General features: G+C 34.2%; 4 protein-coding genes across 7 annotated transcripts; 3 read left to right on the forward strand and 1 right to left on the reverse strand.

Moving 5' to 3' along the window:
- Positions 1–1,637: 1,637 nt before the first annotated feature.
- LOC124444261 lies at positions 1,638–2,994 on the reverse strand. Of its 2 annotated transcripts, XM_046994841.1 has the most exons (6): positions 2,831–2,994; positions 2,641–2,681; positions 2,507–2,565; positions 2,315–2,434; positions 2,057–2,125; positions 1,638–1,981 (listed from the first exon to the last, which is right to left on the reverse strand). In XM_046994841.1, exons 1-6 carry the CDS (start codon positions 2,959–2,961, stop codon positions 1,856–1,858), a joined length of 546 nt encoding a protein of 181 aa, XP_046850797.1. In that variant the 5' UTR covers positions 2,962–2,994; the 3' UTR covers positions 1,638–1,855. The 2 variants fall into 2 exon arrangements, with proteins under 2 accessions (XP_046850797.1, XP_046850798.1); XM_046994842.1 differs by lacking the exon at positions 2,315–2,434.
- A 110-nt stretch (positions 2,995–3,104) lies between these two features.
- LOC124444259 (MKRN2 opposite strand protein-like) lies at positions 3,105–10,392 on the forward strand. 2 transcript variants are annotated; one of them, XM_046994839.1, is made up of 6 exons: positions 3,105–3,355; positions 3,442–3,491; positions 3,575–3,755; positions 3,826–4,018; positions 10,133–10,162; positions 10,266–10,392. In XM_046994839.1, the coding sequence occupies exons 1-5, from the start codon at positions 3,111–3,113 to the stop codon at positions 10,142–10,144; spliced, it is 681 nt and encodes a 226-aa protein (XP_046850795.1). In that variant the 5' UTR covers positions 3,105–3,110; the 3' UTR covers positions 10,145–10,162; positions 10,266–10,392. The 2 variants fall into 2 exon arrangements, with proteins under 2 accessions (XP_046850795.1, XP_046850794.1); XM_046994838.1 differs by lacking the exons at positions 10,133–10,162; positions 10,266–10,392 and having other exon boundaries at positions 3,826–4,150.
- On the forward strand, positions 6,089–8,428 carry LOC124444262 (transmembrane protein 107-like). Its single transcript, XM_046994844.1, has 5 exons — positions 6,089–6,268; positions 6,368–6,435; positions 6,537–6,637; positions 6,822–6,918; positions 7,169–8,428. The coding sequence occupies exons 1-5, from the start codon at positions 6,185–6,187 to the stop codon at positions 7,233–7,235; spliced, it is 417 nt and encodes a 138-aa protein (XP_046850800.1). The 5' UTR covers positions 6,089–6,184; the 3' UTR covers positions 7,236–8,428.
- Positions 10,393–10,923: 531 nt separating the features above from the next.
- LOC124444256 (protein kinase C-binding protein NELL2-like) lies at positions 10,924–14,772 on the forward strand. Of its 2 annotated transcripts, XM_046994835.1 has the most exons (11): positions 10,924–11,064; positions 11,208–11,330; positions 11,473–11,598; positions 11,706–11,836; positions 12,445–12,492; positions 12,931–13,155; positions 13,492–13,626; positions 13,699–13,926; positions 14,060–14,182; positions 14,298–14,423; positions 14,533–14,772. In XM_046994835.1, exons 6-11 carry the CDS (start codon positions 12,993–12,995, stop codon positions 14,688–14,690), a joined length of 933 nt encoding a protein of 310 aa, XP_046850791.1. In that variant the 5' UTR covers positions 10,924–11,064; positions 11,208–11,330; positions 11,473–11,598; positions 11,706–11,836; positions 12,445–12,492; positions 12,931–12,992; the 3' UTR covers positions 14,691–14,772. The 2 variants fall into 2 exon arrangements, with proteins under 2 accessions (XP_046850791.1, XP_046850790.1); XM_046994834.1 differs by having other exon boundaries at positions 13,492–13,926.
- Positions 14,773–18,256: the final 3,484 nt, after the last annotated feature.

Raw genomic sequence — 18,256 nt, forward strand, 5'->3', positions numbered from 1 at the left:
TTTGCGGATTTTGTCACCGTCAGCTTATCTATTATCATATTATTTTTGTCACGCCATTTTTTGTCATGCGTTGTCTAAAATGTCAAAGTCCGTTTAATCTAATTTTTGTTACCAAAGCGAAACAAATAATACGTTGCCACTCAATAACCCAAATCAGTTCTGATTGGTCAAGTTATAACACAAACAATGTCTGTAATTTATTATGTACACATACTTACATATAAAAATTAAAAGCTTTTTACATAATTTCAAGAAATATTACATGCTGTCCATAATATCTTCCACAAAAGTACAACTTATAAACATAAAAACATAGTTATCTACATATACCCGTTCGATGTAATGTTTACATATGCTTCCAATATACACACTGGTGATTGGGTAATACTTAGTTTCATGTTTTATGCAAAATCCATATGTTATTCTATCAAAGAACGTGGACCTCTAAGGACTCCACGTACTTTGAATTTCAACGTCCAATAAAACGAAACGAGTGTATGGCGGCCAGATCTGCAGCACTTGATGAATATCCGCCATTTAAAGAGCGCGAAAACGCTGATGGTCCTGTGAATGGTGACGATTTGTATTGTTTCTTTGAGCTTTGAGTTTTTTTCACCGACTGTTTTAATAAATTACTTCCACTGGATGTAGAGATCGTGGATGAAGAGCTGGCAGAAGTTGAAGCCATAGAATTGCGACACGAACTCGTCGTTTGCATGTTTTCACTGGATACAGAAGAACTAAAAGAGCTTCTTGACGTGGAATTTTTTCTTTGCTTTCTAAGGCATTGAAATAATGTTGGCGATAACGTAAAATTTCCCATTTTTAATGTTAAAGGTTTTAAAGTTGTCTGACTATCCTCACGTGTGTGACTTTTGTTATTGTCGCTGAGACTGTCTGACGTATATGCAAATTGTACGAATGTAGCGCATGCTTTTATATACTATATTGTAATGTAATATAATCCGGCATGCCACAGGACACGAACAAGTCAAAACTTCCGTGTTTGCGGATCGTTCAAAGGCAATGTAATTGCTACGCCTTTCCTGTGACGTAAATCTAATGCATTGCATTATAATAGATACCGTGCGCAATTTAACGACCTCTATTTCAGGCCATATAAAATGTTATATTGTATTTGAAATATTATGATCCTCTCATCCCTGTTGCCAAATTGTTTTGGGGGAACGAATTGCCACGTATACCAAATAATTGAATTTGAAATATTTAAAAATAGTATTTATCACATGAATATGATAACATGATTAAGCGCATATCTCTCGGTTCATATCAGCTAACTAAAGTAAGTGACGTAGTCATGTAACCACAGGCTTTGTTTTTGACACAGCCATGACCTTTTTGTTTCCGTCAATTGTTGTTTGTAGACCCCAATTTCTTAATACTGCATCAATTATTTAAAAACATTTTCGTTTAACCTAAAGGTCGTTCATTGCTTACAGAGTCACAATGCTTATAGGTAATTCTTTAAAACTGTTAGTTCAAATGACGAACCCTATCAGTTGACTAGGGGTTAAAGTTTAAAGAGAAAAACTGAAACGGAACCATTATGTATGAAGCTAGTCTATTTATAAAACTGCCGTTGGAAATAGTCGTAGTAGTCAAAGAAACTGCAGATATACATATGTAAAAACCAGGTTTTTATTCAAGTTCCCACATAGATGAAAATAATGACCAATCCATAGTTCATTTCATTCGAGGCGTAATGTTCTTGTGCAATCTACTAAATACGTCAGCTCCTTCTCTGTTGGGGGCCCATGGGCTTTCCATCGTATTCGTCCCTTACTGTCAATCAAAACAGCATGGCCAACTAGCGTGTTTTCAAAAATTGCGTCAACTACCTCGGCAGCTCCATCATAGCAACATAAAAATTTTGCTGTCGATCTAAAGGTAACTGCTTTTGCAGATTTGTAATAATATATGACTTCATCATTTTAAATATCCAACGATCTAGCAGGTTAACCTAAAAAAATAAATTTAAACCATAGTGTTAAGAATTTACAAGGATATGATACTCATGACAATTAAAACAAACTACCTCGTAACACCTCACATCCGAAGTGTGAAAGTTCTTTTGAAATACACTTCGATATGTATCACACGCTCTCTAAGATGGAAAAATATTTCACTATCATAAATGCAACGAAAGATTTCTCATTTTTAGTTGTTCGTTTCTTTCGCAATCGAATGCTTCACGTTAAAAACAACATCAATATTGCACAACTGCATAAAAGAATCGAATTTCTTTAAGTGTTATTGAATGAATAATATTTATGACTATAGCAAACTGGGTAACCTGTCCATGATCTCTAGTCCATAATAAGATGAGAACAACAAAACCAATAATATCCTTGGGCAGTTCCAATGATTCTCCACTCAATGTTACACCAGTTATTGTTGGTAAAGTAATCGATTCCTGCTTAAAAACAATTTGTTTCTGGGTCTGCGCGTAAAGTTATATTGTGTATTACTGAAGTTGTCAACGTACTTCTTTCGGAAACGGTTTCTCCAGTGCATTATATCTCTTCCCACCATTTTCCTTAATCTCTGCAAAATATTAAGTCTTTCTACTGGTAGTTATCCTGTCATATAAGATGCTCAATACGTTTTGATTTGAAGTACCTTTCAAGTCAGGAATGAAACCTTTTTTCAGTTCTGATACACTAAAGACAGTACTGGTGTGAGGTGTATTTATAAATGGTGATTTACATCAAGGTCATTGCTGTTTAGAACTGTTAATGTTTAGGCTTTAAGGCATTTAGTATCGAGTGGTGATGTACCATGAAAAAATGCTTCAAATTGAAAGTCTTACATTTTGTTTCTTTTTACTTTTCTTTCATTCGTATTTCCCCAAATATTCCTTGCTAAACTCCATGTGCGTAATGTTAAAAGGCGACTTTTGCTATACATTTGAAAGTGACCAAAAAATCGTCCAAAATTCATGTTAGTTTAGCACTATCAGCCGGCCATTGTTTTAGAAATGAGAGTGCATTATTAAATGGTCAGCAACTGATATAAACAAACGTGGCTTACTTCATATTATACTATGAGTAAAGTTAGTATTGAAATGTATTTGACAACACCATGATTTAATGTCTCACATGTTTAACACTATAACAATTTTCATGGACGAAAGATATACTATCCGTTGCATGAGGCATTGTGATAACTCTTTTAACATTTTCTACATTAAATTTCCGAGAGTATGCTCCATTTGTAAAAAGAAAATCGAAGGTTCAGTTCTTTTGCCGCCATTTTGTATACCACAACCTTTCGTTTCAAGTCGACAAGCTAGATGCTCGGTGATTCTTAAACCAACAGATGGCTCCTTTTTGACGTATGGATAAGTTATTTCTAAATGCTTTGTGAAAGAACTGCATTGTGAAATTTAATAGCACAATTTTGTTCATTTCCCTTTTATAGCACTTACCTGAGTGGAGATAACTTGCATATCGGTTTAACAACTTCGCTTGGTATAATGATAAAATTTACTTGAAACAACTAACTGAAAACGCTCTAGCCATGATTATTTATTTTTATATTTTTTACATGTTAGGCGGCTTGGTTTACAGTTTCTATGAAGATGGCGTACAAGTTGAAGATAACTCGATCTGGTCAATTTGTATTGTTGTGAATGTGCTGGACATTACGCAGCAAAAATTTTTCATGTTCAATCTAAATGCATGGGACGATGCACTAACTAAACATTGCACACACACATTATGGAGTTACGATAAGTATGACAAAAAATGTTCAACCGCTTTTCAATTCGCATTATGATCTAGTCCTTTGAATTTTTCGTTGTAGATATAACGCTACTGAGAATAATTGTTACGATTTTGTTCTTGGATTCCTTCAAACTATAGTTCCTTCATCGCAAGAATTTTTTAATAAAGATACATTTTGTGAACGATACGTTTTACCTGAGACAAAAAAGGCAGCACATTACATCGATCTTTACAGGAATATTGTTGGAAATGGCGGCGCCACTGTTAGAAAGGTACGGCAAGTTGAATAAACATCTAGTCTTTCTTTGATGAATTTTCTTTCATATCTTATGAAATGACTGTTAAACGTAAACTGTTGCAAATATAGAGAGAAGAGTCAAAATTAAACTTTATTTCAGTGCTTATTATCTGTGAAAATACATATGATCAATCAAGTGATTTATTAGTAAATGAAGATATGATCTTCGCACTTTTGCATGAACCTTCATGAGATAATTGCTTAAATTGTCCAGCAAAAGTGCGAAGATCATATCTTCATTTACTTTCAAACACCGCACTGCACATAACATTCTTTCACAAGTGATTTATTGATGCATTGGAAACGAAATGCATAGATTTTACATGCTTTTTATGAAGTGTTGAATTGCAAGACCAATATCATCAGGGGAGTCTTCTTGTAAAAAATGCAAGCCCTTGACTTTCACCACTTTGGTATTTGGCCATTGGAGTGATACACGTTTGAATTTGGTTTCACTCAAGAATCCTGGGTCAGCTTCAATGAATAGTTTAGGTATAGTTGACTTTGAAAGAAACTCTCCATAACTTGCTACTATGTTTATAACATCTTGAGGTCCTTCACTCTCTATTGGAATCTCCCTCGGCCATGTGAGGGTTGGTCTGCGACTCTCCCCTTTCTCTTTGTAAGGCATCTTGTAGGCCTCAAACTCTTCCTTGCTTAACTCTCGTATGATGCCCATTTGTAGAACTCTCTCGACAAAAAAGTTTTTGTTTAGTATCATTTCTTCACCAGCATCAGAGCGAATTTCTCGTAACATGCTTCTTGCAAATTCTGGCCATTCATCCAGAGATTTGAAAGGTGCAACAACACTTTCCATATGTACTAAGGCTTTAACAAAGTGACTATTTTTATGACACCAGTGAAATCCCAAACCAGATCCCCAATCATGACAAACAATTGTTATTGGATGATGAAGGTCCAACAAGTCAAACCAGGCAGACAGATATTTGAAATGATCAATAAATCTGTATGAACCATTACCAGATTTACCTTATCAAGAATCAAAGCTGGAGTTAATTTCATTCAAAAAATTGAAACAACAAATTGAAGTGAACAGCGTTGCATGTAAATTGCTATTATATGTACAACACCCATAAAACAGTTGTGTTTTGTGAAGGGAGTGGCTGTGAGAATGAAAAGACGACAAACACGTATTGTTGTGTATGAGACAGTTGTAAGTTTTGTTTACCTGACTGACCCATACCGATGAGATCAGGGGCTATGCAGCGAGCAATTCCTTCCACATGTGGAATAACATTACGCCATAAGTAAGAAGATGTCGGGTTTCCATGAAGGAAAACAACCGTATCATCATGCGCACTTTGTGAGTCGTAATAACTTATGTGTGAGTCCAGAACATCAATTCTCTTGCATCGCTCAGTCCATTCCAAGCCTGTGATTGCAGTCCGTTTTAGTATGTACTGCTGTTTGGCGAGTAGTTTCAATTGTCGAGCTGAATGATTTATCAGGGAAATAAAAGCCATTGTTTCACTGTTGTCTTATCAACTCACTAAAAACTTGGCGAAATGGCGGACCCAGGGCGGATGGGCGGATACTGTTACGTCAAAACAATTATAGCTCCTCAACTTAAAATTTAAATTACGTTATGAAGGACACAAAAGGTTTTTAAATTCTAAAGAATATAATTTAACCAATGGATTTGCCTCTGAGGTGTGTAATAATGTAAATAATGCTAAAATGTGCTGCCGTAATTTATTTTGACGTACTCTAGATTCGCCACGGTTCTTAGTATATCTAGTATCTAGTATCAATCATTAACAGAAAATGGATTTTTGGACTCGACAATCACTGCTTGCATAATTCTTCCCACAATCAGGGCGAACATTTACACGTTATTCAGAATTAGTTGTATTTAATTGTTTTGTTGACAAAAGCCCTGTTGCAATCTGTGGGCTGTGGTCCACTCTGTGACAACGTTCTGTAGTCATGTTCTTCAATGGTGAGCATGATGAGCATACGACCCCCATGACCCCTGACAAGAATGGATGATTTGGGATCCCATTATTATCCCAAAATTATGCTAATTAGCAAAGCAAATGGCGTCGAGAATTTGTGAACACTATGCTCTTCCTACTAAAGTATGTTTTAAAGTCAAATTAAGAGCAGACATCTTGAAAATATGAGTGTAGGTAGCTTAATACCGGCTCGCTTTCTTACCTTGACAGCTCACCTTGTCATAACTATCGTTATATTTTGGTCAAAGGCAAGTGTATCAGTTGTGTTTCGGTTTTATTTATAATTTCATTTGTTTACCTAAAGGCGTGAACTGCATTTATAAAGTTACATTTCAATCCAATTAAAGGAATCGAATGTCTCTGAATGCCTTCCTGTGTCTTATTCACCATCGGAATATGACAATAAAAGTAAAAGGTTTGACTGTATTTGATTTGTCAACAATACAGGCCTCTTTATTCTCATAGTTAATGGATTGAAGTGTCGATGTGATGATACTTACTTGTATATACTCATAGTTTAGTGGTTGGACTTTCAATAATGTTGGCATGTATATTTATTGAATTGATGAGCTTTCTTGGAGGAATTTCTATGTTTCATGCATCTGCTTCGATGCTTTGTATCCTTTAGTTTCTACAAAAAAATCTCATGATACACAAAAGAATATCCACAAATTTTCAAATATACACTTTGTGTGATACACAACATACACTACAAGATTTTGAAACTCAAATGATTTATCATTATGTTTTTCAACAGCTTAAAGCCTTTATTTTGAATATTTATAACTTAACTCTACAAAGCTATAGCTGTGCATGGTGTTGGGACCATTGTGTTGTCATTCTTCATTTTGGAATCATGGAATTGTGATAGATTTTGGTTTATATTTGGTTTTTCCAGGTAATTCAGATATGAAATAGCAAGATTTATAAGGAAAGTTAGTTCTTGATGAATTTACTCTTGAATTGCTACAGTTCATGCACTTTTCTTGCATCGTCTTTGAATATGCTGGTCTAAAAATATTATTTTAAACAGAAGATATGTGTTTTCTCCTGAAAACCTTTTAACACTTAAACATTTATATCACATGTTTAACTCATGTACACGCTACAAGAAAGCTACAAATATTCTCTTTCTTTAACTTTCACAGTGTCCTTCCTGTACTTGTTGAAGTTTTTGTACTAGTTACAGTCCTTGGTTTAAAGAAAGGAATCTGATTTATTGGATATCTTCACATCTTCTGAGTGCCTTAACATGCTGTGTTGTCAACAATATTAGTGATCTTAAAAAATAGGAGTATTTGTAATAGCTCTTGTCTAATGTTTTGTTAAAGCTAATGGGAATACAGAGAAGGTCCTAATACTTCCAACATGAATGTAGGTTAAAAATACACAGCTGATTCTATTGCTACTAGTTTGGTAATATTTGACGAAATCAACAACTAAAGTCAAAGAGGCTATCATTGTTGCTTATTGGGCTTCTTGATATGAGTAATCCCTGAAGAAATAGTCATATAAAAAGAACAAATACAAGATGTTTAGCTCCATGGACTTCCTAGCAGCTAGGAATCCTGATACAAACAATTTTCTTGGATGTTACATGGAAGTAGACGTCAGTACTTTGCAATCCCAGCTATCCCCCTTTTTTATCATCTGGCTTGTGTTGATTTCGGACAGCGTTTTCCGAAAGACTTGAACAAGAATCTTCAAATTTATTTGGTTAATACTATGTTCCTATTAGAATCGAATGGAAGTAATTGTTTGCTATATTGAAGATTTTGGTATCTCTTCCAATTCACAGCTAATGGTAGCTGCCCTGGATCTTTCTTCGCCAGTTGTGTTGCTGTTTTTTCGGCCTACAAATGAGAAATGTACTTGATGAGCAGACAGAACCACGAGAACTGCATAAAAATTTCACAATACAACCAGACGCTTTTTATTCGTGCGTATTGAAGTAAAAATGCTCGTAAGTTGAAGGAAAATAGCATTTTGCAATAATTTCTATTATCCATTGCTTACCTTGACGGACATCGTGAAGAGACTGTTTGGTTGAAGCGAGCGTCTTCACTCTACCCATGAGATAAAGAACAGCTTTCTTATATCGCTTTAACCTTTTCAAACAAAGTAAAGGACACACAAGCGGTGCTGCCAAGGATATTGTTCCGACAATCACACCCATCCTGTGGTTGTATTCAACCTTTGGTCTCAGTAAATTGTAAAGGTTGTAGATCTAAACATGAAAAGGTGACAAAGTTAAATAAATAATGTAAAAGATGAATACTATTAACTTTCAATATCGCCAGCTGTATATTTACTCCATTTACTAGTAATAGTGGATGGATATTTTCCTTCACAACTTACCAGAAATGGTAGCCAGGTTATGTAGTAAACGATCACGATGTAACCCATAACTTTGCACAACTTTGTAGCCTGTAGCATTCCTTTCGTCTCCGTAATCGTTTTCGTTTTATTTTCTGTTGTATTTTGTCTACGACCATCTATATTTTGGTCTCTTAACATCGTCTTCTGGCGTTTTCGAAACTTTCTTGTTGAGATGAGCATCGCGATGTAAGAACATAAGACAAAGATGAAGTGAAAGAGTCCAATGACTTCGATTAGAATTCCAAAACCCAAACCAAACTCATACGGCAGATGACGGCAATAAACTTTGCTTTTGTATGGTGTCATCTTTGTGAAGGCTGCCGGTAGAGTTGCTAAAACTGTTGAAATAAGCCATGCTAATACAACGAGTTTTCGCGTCAATGAAAACGTGAATTGAGTGTAGTAGCGGAGAGGATTGTAAAGCAGGAAAGCTTTTTCCATGCTCATAAGTGATACTGTGCATAACGAGGCTAATCGTAACGTGTAGGTCATCCAGATAAAGCTACCGCAAAGTGATCGCGACCACAACGTCGCGACGAAGTTCCTTTTAATGTTTATAATTTGTAATGGCAACAGGCCATTCACAAAATCTGACAGTGACAATGACAAAATCAGCAGATCAAAAATTCTCACTTTCTTGTACAGTCTTATGATGCAGAGTACGAGAAGATTTTCTATTACGATAAACACGATAATCACCTCGAGTAGCAAACCCAGAAATATATTTTTCTTTGGATCGTTAATTTCAACATAGGTATTGTTCTTCGACAATGGATTCACGTTCGTCATTTTATTCTCACTTCCCATTCAAAATTAATGTTGACTGTGCCATAACACGACAAGAATAAATGAAATCTCAATGAAAGGAAGTGTTGGTCTATAGATGATGAGATATTGGACGTGCTTTTACAATGCAATATGTACTTTATTTGTACCTCGTTGATTAGTGATGTAGTATGATAATGGCGAATAATAAGTATGATGTTTTTTCTCAAAATTATGAAAAAAACGTGAGCATTTGTTTTGCGGCACTTGAGGTATTGAAGGTGCTTTTACGATGGAATATGTACTTTATTTGTACCTCGCATTAAATCGTTGATTAGTGATATAGTATGATAATGGCGAATAATAAGTATGATGTTTTTCTCAAAATTATGAAAAAAACGTGAGCATTTGTATGGCACTTGACATAATATTACTCTCAAATTTACGAGCAACGGGTTTTTGTACGATATATTTTCAACGAATTTTCGTAGTTTTGCTTTGCTAAAAATAAAAGCAGACGCTTTATTATGATTACAACTTTATGCATTTATATGAGAATTTAATGCAAAACTCGGGAAGTGTAAATTTGAATCACATCCACATGTTTGAAAGTGTCGAATCTTTACCAAACACAGCTTCAACTGTTGTTTATCGTGAAATAATCATTCTTATCAAGCAGGTTCAAATTTGAACTGATCAGCTCTTGAGTTTTCCAAAAAGTTTTCTCGGTGTTCATAAGGCTGTGCGAACATAGTTGACACATATTTTTAAATAAACATAACTGTATGCGCATTCACTAATGCCCACGCGCATTTGTTGCAATTGGTATTGTTGACACTGTTAATTTGTTTCTTATGGCATGTGATTTATTCGTCAAAATGATTGACTTAGCTACGTTGAGGATATGTCTGGTGTAGTAATGAATCTGTTTATAGTTGTCTTCATTCAATTTTTGTTTATTCACTTAGATTTTGGTGTAAAAATTCCGAGAAAGAAAGGTAACTTCCTGTTTTTTCTGTTGTGCCGTTTTTATGAACTATGTTCAAACTTCTTTTTGTACTTTTCGTTCCTCCAGTCCAGTCTCTGGTTTATTCTATTTAGGAGCAATTGTGTAGTTTTCTAAAGGCACCAACTGCTATTCTTATGGATGTTACAAATTAATACCTAATAATCGTCATGAATGTTTGCAAACGTGTCTCAACCACACCAAATGTAATTTCGTTGCTCATTATGCAATGAGAGGCAAGTGTCATCTGTGTAATGGTCAATACAAAGTAAGAAAATCATGTGGTAGACATTATCCAGTCGAGATTGTAGTCAAAGGTATGTCTAAGAGTTAGAGTAGAGTAGCAAAGGGTAACTGTCATTGTTTTATATGCATATTTAAGGTAACCACGATATATATATTGACTTGTCTTTTATAAACTTCGATTGTGAAGTTTGATGCTAACTTTGATCAAATAAAAATTTTAAGATTTAAATGAATGTCAAACTGGTGCCCATAACTGTGACCAGGATTCCTCTGTCTGCATTAACACCCTTGGAAGCTTCAAATGCCAATGTAAAACCGGTTTTATAAAAACAGGACTTGGATCTTGCGTTCAAGGTTTGGGAGATTCATACTTGTTTTGATTTCTTCTGCAATATAATCAGACGAAAGTGTTTCTTTAGTTCCGCACGTCGTTTGGATATCTTACTTGGACAGCTGCTTGGAGGCTTCCTCTTTTTTCATTTTTTGCTGAAGTAGACAGCAAGGAACAATGTCAACTCAAATGTCAAATCAAAGAACACTGTGTTATGGCGGAGTACAGTAGAGACAGAAAAATTTGCAAACTCGCTAGACGTCGTCATTACAGGCCAATATCTCCCTGTGGAAGGAGATCCGACTTGTTTATAAAGGGTAAATTTATATCTATGCAAGTAATGAATAGCTTTACCTATTGCGTAACACATTCTATGATTATGTAATGCACCTTGTACTTTTGAAGATTATACACAAATGTACTATGGATTGTTACTGATACAATAATTGTTTATCTCCAGCTATTATTGAATGTGATAATATCGAGAAGTTATGTCCACGACATTCCTATTGTCATAGTTACAGTGGAAATCGTGTATGCCGATGTCGTTCTGGTTACAAAGGCACTGGCAATGTTTGCCATGGTAAATTTCTTTCTACATCCTATACATTTTAGATCATTAGACTGTGCACTATTTTACCATCCAGGCTCATTCATTCCAATAAATTCATGTGATTTGATACCAAAACACTTTACTTATCTTATGTTTGCGTGTGATTGTGTAGACGTTAATGAATGTGAAACATACCGAAATCTTTGTGGTCATCATGCCAAATGTGTTAATACCAATGGCAGTTACAAATGTCAATGTTCACCAGGCTATCATGGGGATGGAGAACTTTGTATTAAAGGTAAAAATTTCAAAGTTTTATGTATCTACTTATGAAAGTACTACAACTAACATTTAAATTGATGCAAATACATTGCTTTAAACATGTTATAAATGTGTATTTCACAGAAACACCAACCAAGAAAAACATTTTGACACCCAGCAAAGAGAAGAAAGGACCTTTCAAGGATTTATTAGATCTTTTTAATACATCTGCATCTCCATCTATCCTTGCTCGTGGCTTTTTCGTCATTTTCTTGGTATTTTTGGCAAACATAATTTATTTTTTAAGTCAAACTATGTAAATCTGCAAGTCTGTACTCTTATAAAGTAATACAAATCCATTTTTGCAACTTTCATCTTTTTAGTCTAGTGGCGCAAACCCCTCTTTTCAATTTCATATAGTTGATTGTGTCGTTAGTAACACATTGAGAAGTTTAGCTAGTGGTCTATTGAATATAGACTATTTTCTGTTGTATACTCCAGTTTGTGGAAACTCCTGCATTTTATATCGTGATCAATAGTTTCAGCAATTAAATCAAACAGGCTTTCTGCGTAACAGATATGACGTCACATTTATGACGTTAACGATAACACATTTATCACGTTAAGATTGCAGCTGATCTGAAGGTTTGGTGATAGATTTTTTTAACATTTATTTTCATTTGACATGAAAGTTGATGACTTCAAAGCTCAAATTTCATGAAAAATATTTTCTTATGTAAGCTTTCACAATTACATGATGTAACAGTCATAATTAAGGAAAAGATCTTCCCTGAACTAACTTGTTGATTTCTATCGTAGTATGTTAAGTATGGTCAAAATATGCAGATATTGATGACATCTCTCTTGTATCTTTTCATCATAGCAACCTCCTGTTTTCACGAACAGAATTATACTGAAGGAAAAAATTCCGGTAACTAGAATTGAATTATACATTTTTAAACTGCATTATTTAAACTATTTAGAGTACAGCACTTTTAAAATCTTTTCCTGCCTCCCAATTTATAATATCGGGAAGGGTAAAGAAAAAAATTACTTTGAATATTCAATGCGGAAGTATCTGATAAAACTAATCGTAGGGAATAGCGAATGAATTTCTAGCTTCTAACTGACGATGAAGACTTCTCGGAAGTTTCCAAACACATGTTGCGCAATTAAGAACATAGTAAATTAAGTAACGCAATTTTCTTCCATAGCTTGTAAGTTTGTTAACTTACATTAAGTTACTTTGTATAATTTGCTCAGTCTTTTTCCTTTCCCTTGTCTTCTTTTCGAAATATAATGTGTGGCTATTTTCAGCACAAAGAAGGATGTTATGTTTTTTACTCGATCTTTATATATTTTTCTCCAGAGTTAATTACGTGGCACAGTGCTGGTTTCAACTGTTTCGACTACAATTTCTACGATTTAAAGATGACCGAGAATCGTCAAAAGTGTTTGCAAATCTGCCTCAAAGATAACAGTTGTAAATACTTCGCTTATTTTGCACAAAATATGAAATGTGCCCTGTGCACAGGTGTTTACAAAGCAAGAAAGTCATGTGGTCGCAAACAGCCAATCGAGATCGTGGTTAAAGGTATGTAGGAATGATCACTTAGGGACAGTACGTGACACTTATAGTATTGGTTTGATTGCATTTATACTAACCACGGAATATACATATATATATTTATTTATTCAAAACACAACAGTTTTATTGTTACTACTTCAAGTTTCGTGCCAAATGCAATCATCAGGTAACCATTGAAGTTATATTACTATACAGGTCAGTGCGTGTAACTGAAATGCAAAAAACGGCTTAATTTTATACTAAATCACGTTACTTATTTGCTGACATGCGTGGTTGCGTTTATTTTTAATAACCTGTTACGACGATTTTTGTTGTTTCTGATCTCTCAAAAATTTAATTAAGATATTGATGAATGTCAGACTGGTGCCCACGACTGTGACCAGGATTCTGCTGTCTGCATTAATACTATTGGAAGTTACAAATGCCGGTGTAAAACCGGTTTTTATAGAAAAGCTGGACTTGGAATTTGCGTAGAAGGTAAGGGGAATGATGTTGCTTTATTTTCTCTTGTAGATCTGAAGCAAACAAGTGAGAATGTTGTTTCTTTAGTACCTGAAGTTTTGTGGATGTCTTACGAGGACGGTTGCTTTGAGGCCTCGTCTCATTTCGCACGTTTAAAAGTAGAGAGCAAAGAGCACTGTCAACTCAAATGTCAAATCAATAATAGCTGTGCAATGGTAGAATACATTAGTGAAAAAAAAATGTGTAAACTCTTCAGACATCATCATTATAAGCCAATCTCTCACTGTGGAATAAGATCTGACTTGTTTTTAAAGGGTAAATTTGCAATCTAAGCATAGTTTCCTAGAAATTTAACAACATTCTATAGTTAATATGTGCCTTGTACTTTTGAAGATTATTCATAAATGTACCATGGATTGTTACTGACACAATAACTGTTTATCTCCAGCTATTGTTGAATGTGACAATATCGAGAAGTTATGTCCACGACGTTCCTATTGTCATAGTTACAGTGGAAATCGTGTATGCCGATGTCGTTCTGGTTACAAAGGCACTGGCAAAGTTTGCCATGGTAAATCATTTACTGTCTCAAATTCTTTTTTTTAAATAAACAATTTGACTGCACTAGTTTACCATCATAATTTCATGTCAGAATCTTTACTTACATTGTGTTTGTGAATGTGTAGACGTTAATGAATGTGAAACATACCGAAATCTTTGTGGTGCTAATGCGATATGTGTAAACAACAATGGCAGTTACAACTGTGAGTGCTTACTTGGCTATCATAGAGATGGAGAACTTTGTATTAAAGGTGAAGAATTCAAAGTTTTATACCTTTACTTTAAGTATTCTGAAATTAACATTTAAATTGATAAAACAACATTGTTTTAACATGTTATATTAAAATGCGCATTTCACAGAAACACCAACCGAGAAAAACATTTGGACACTTAGCAAAGAGAAGAAAGGACCTTTTAAGGAGTTATTAGATCTTTTCAACACGTCTGCATATCCCCGATATCATCCTCGCACATGGCTTCTTTTTTTCGCTGTCTTGATATTGTGGGAATACATATAGTTTTTATTATTTTTTATATTAAACTCTGTAAAACTGCAAGTCTGTATTGTCAAACTAAATTAAATTATTTTTACAACTTTCATCTATAGACTGCACAATCTGTTGTACTATAGTTGTGGAAACGCCTGCTTTTTATATCGTTCGTCATCAAAAGTTTTAGCAATTAAATAAAACAGGCTTTCTTCTTAAAAGTTATGACTTAACATTTATCAAGTAGCAGACTGCCTTTGAAGTTTTGTTGACTGATGTTATTATTTCATGTTAAAATTTTTAAATTCTATAATTTTTCGAGCATCAAAGATTCTTCTTACGTAAATTTTCATAATTACATGATGTAACAGTCATAATTAAAGATAAAATTTCATTGAGCTAATTACATGATGTAACCAGTCATAAGGATAAAATTTCATTGAGTTAATTACATAATGTAACAGTCATAATTAAGGATAAAATTTCATTGAGTTAATTTGCTGATTTCTGATGGTTAAATCACACGATATGAAGATATGTTTGACAGATTTTTTATATCTTCTCATCGTAGCAACCTCGTTTTGGCACGAACAGAATTTTGCTGAAGCGAAGGATTTTGGTAAGCATTTAATAATAAAATAATTTAAGATCATTTTCTTTTAATTCACCATTCACTTGAGAAATGATTATTTGATTTTAACAGCTATATTGTATTTCGTCCATAATCTGTGTTAGCTCTGACATCATTTAAAAGAACAAGACTAACAAGTTTTCTATTTTCTTTTTTATGGTAAAGTAATCCAAATGAAAGCATTCCCAAAGGATTGTTATGTTGTTACTCAATATCGAAGACGGAATTCAATCAATGCAAATGATTGTACTAGTTGGTGTCTCAAAGATAATCGATGTATGGCTGTTGTCCAGATTAAAAAACTCTGTATTTTCGCTTCCACTCATGATCATGACATACTTTTTTGCTTTGAAACTGCAAGTTACTGGCAGAAAGGTAAATAAAACTTCACCTAACTAAAAAAAGGTTAACAGGCAAAACCGCACTTTTTCTCACTTGTCTTCTACTTTAAAGTGAAAGTAAAAATTACAACTACAAAGGCGCCTCCCACAACAAGACCTCTTCCGACAGTGCATCCAATAAGTAAGTTTGGTAAATTATTTTACTTTGTTTACTTATCTCGTTTTTTTCCAATTTCTTGATTTTTTACAATCTAGAAACGTTGAGCATATTGTAAAATATCGACTATTCGGCTGCCTGCTAGTCGTAGTTAAAGAACCTTTAATCAAAGTGTTATTTTGCAATTAGTATGTCTTATTAATGAACAACATTCTCTGACAACGAGCTACCACCAAAATGACGACAACGTAAATTATTCAAGATGACAAACTTCAAGATATATTTCCAAACACAAATTTTCGTAATTACTTAAGACAATCGAAGTGTGTGTAGCTTCAAAAAAAACATTGCCCATGGTTCATGTAGTTGCAAATGTTTGAAATCGTGACGTCACATGACACTGGGACAAACTTTTCCCCAACCCCACTTTTTGTCGCAACACCGTGGTAATAAATCTGTTTCATGGTGTCTTGATTCAATTGTTGTTTATTCCCGTAGATTTTCGTTTAAAATTTCCGACTAAGAAAGGTAACTTTTCTTATTTTTCTGTACGTTCAAACTTTCTTTTCTTATTTCTCCAATTCGCTCTGTGGTTATGTTTAGGAGCGGTATCGTGGTTCTCAATGGGTGTCGGCTGCTATAGAAATGGCTGCTATAGAGCAACATTAGCCAGACGTAGCATGTGTATGGAAATATGCCGTAGAGATGTTTCGTGTTATTACATTGCTTATTATGCGAGGAAACGCAAGTGCTTTGTACAGTGTGTTCGTCAATACGTACCACGACGATCGTGTGGTAGACATTACCCAGTCGAGATCGTGATCAAAGGTATGTAGAAATAATCTTTGCTTTGATTGCTTTATCTGCATATATATATATATATATATATGTATAATGGTAACCTCGAGGTAATGAGATTGATACTGACATTGATCAAATAAAAATTTTAAGATATAAATGAATGTCGAACTGGTGCCCATAACTGTGACCAGGATGCTGCTGTCTGCATTAACACCCTTGGAAGCTTCAAATGCCAATGCAAAACCGGTTTTTATAAAAAATCAGGACTTGGAGCTTGCGTTCAAGGTATTTTGAAATAAATTTGTTTCGCTTTGCTATGTAATATAACCTTGCAATAGTTTTTCTCAAGCTCTGGGCGTGTATTGATAGTGATACTTTCTGTATTTTTTGATATGTCGTTTACGGTGAAACGTTTTCGAAGCCATTTCACTTAATATGCTCATTAAAACGTTGCAATATTGAGGGGAGTTAGAAACTTGCAAACCGTACAAAAACCAAGTATTAATTGTTGTTTTAAAAGTACCTTCCATTTTAAGCGACGAACTCCTTTCGTTTCAAAGTAAATACTCGTGAATTTATTACGGTTTTAACTGACTAAAAACAAATTTTCTAAATCAATACAAGCAAGTAAATGTAAACAAAAGAAGCTATAGCTTATTGACTTTACAGGTATTTACTCTACGACTAAAAAAAGTAACCTATGTCCGCCTTAGTTGTGTTTTTGAATAAATTTAAGAAATAAATGAATATGAAGTTTGGACCTTAAATTTATTTTTTACTTTTTTACTCAGATTTACCAAGTGCACCTCGTAATTTACGTGTATCTTCGTACTCTATAAATCTTATCAAAGCCACATGGTCTTCACCTGACAGATCTCTGTTTATTGGCTTTATATACAACTACTCGGTTTGCATACGACGAGTGTCTTTGTCAACCTGCAAATCTCCAATAATAGTTCCAAAAACACAAACATCATATACATTTACTGGTTTAAAACCTTATGTGCAATACACCATTGAAATATCTGCTGCTACTAAAGCTGGCTATGGTCCTCGAGCAAGATTACTCAAAGAACGAAAGAATCAGGTAGGAGGAGGATGTATAACATAAATCAACAAAAGTTTTGCATTGCATTTATACGTGTAAGATTCGTCAAATTAATAAATTTTGATGGTGTTATTGTCATACCTATTTGCTATTTCCTTACTTAACATAATTAACTCTTTTATTATAAGAAAACAATCGAAAAGTAAAAAAATCAGTTACTCAAACTTTCTTAATTCACTAATATTAAGTATTCTTTTCATGATTATGATAAAGATGAAAGTATTTTAAACAAAACTTTTTACTATTCTTAGAAACTATCCCTTTGCACATTGATTTGTTCATCTCTATGCATTTTCTTACTTATTAATCCATAAATCACCAACATTTAATTTTTTAATGTTTTAAGCCCAACAATTTATTTAACTTTAGTTCCTTATGGTCCTCCAATGAAGTTTCAAATATCACGCATTGATGCCACGAGTATCACATCTTCATGGCTTCCTCCAGATCCTGCATTACGCAATGGAAGAATCATCAATTACATACTCTGCATTAAGCTAGTCAGTACTTCACGAGGACCATGTTTACTCACAACTAGGACACGCAATATCGCATTCA

This window comes from Xenia sp. Carnegie-2017, unplaced genomic scaffold (assembly GCF_021976095.1).
Source record: "Xenia sp. Carnegie-2017 unplaced genomic scaffold, XeniaSp_v1 HiC_scaffold_21, whole genome shotgun sequence".
In the NCBI taxonomy this organism is placed as follows: domain Eukaryota; kingdom Metazoa; phylum Cnidaria; class Anthozoa; order Malacalcyonacea; family Xeniidae; genus Xenia; species Xenia sp. Carnegie-2017.

Bases quoted from the DNA above. Each gene is read 5' to 3' on its own strand.
- LOC124444261 (XM_046994841.1), bottom strand. From the start codon at position 2,961: ATGAATTTTGGACGATTTTTTGGTCACTTTCAAATGTATAGCAAAAGT. The intron at 2,566-2,640 runs GTACTTCAAATC...AATATTTTGCAG, and splicing joins TTTCATTCCTGACTTGAAAG to AGATTAAGGAAAATGGTGGG. The intron at 1,982-2,056 runs GTAGTTTGTTTT...TTATTTTTTTAG, and splicing joins CGGATGTGAGGTGTTACGAG to GTTAACCTGCTAGATCGTTG.
- LOC124444259 (XM_046994838.1), top strand. From the start codon at position 3,111: ATGTCTCACATGTTTAACACTATAACAATTTTCATGGACGAAAGATAT. The intron at 3,492-3,574 runs GTATAATGATAA...TTTACATGTTAG, and splicing joins CGGTTTAACAACTTCGCTTG to GCGGCTTGGTTTACAGTTTC. The intron at 3,756-3,825 runs GTATGACAAAAA...TTTTCGTTGTAG, and splicing joins ACATTATGGAGTTACGATAA to ATATAACGCTACTGAGAATA.
- LOC124444262 (XM_046994844.1), top strand. From the start codon at position 6,185: ATGAGTGTAGGTAGCTTAATACCGGCTCGCTTTCTTACCTTGACAGCT. The intron at 6,269-6,367 runs GCAAGTGTATCA...ATCCAATTAAAG, and splicing joins TCGTTATATTTTGGTCAAAG to GAATCGAATGTCTCTGAATG. The intron at 6,436-6,536 runs GTTTGACTGTAT...ATATACTCATAG, and splicing joins TATGACAATAAAAGTAAAAG to TTTAGTGGTTGGACTTTCAA.
- LOC124444256 (XM_046994834.1), top strand. From the start codon at position 12,993: ATGACCGAGAATCGTCAAAAGTGTTTGCAAATCTGCCTCAAAGATAAC. The intron at 13,927-14,059 runs GTAAATTTGCAA...GTTTATCTCCAG, and splicing joins ATCTGACTTGTTTTTAAAGG to CTATTGTTGAATGTGACAAT. The intron at 14,183-14,297 runs GTAAATCATTTA...GTGAATGTGTAG, and splicing joins CACTGGCAAAGTTTGCCATG to ACGTTAATGAATGTGAAACA.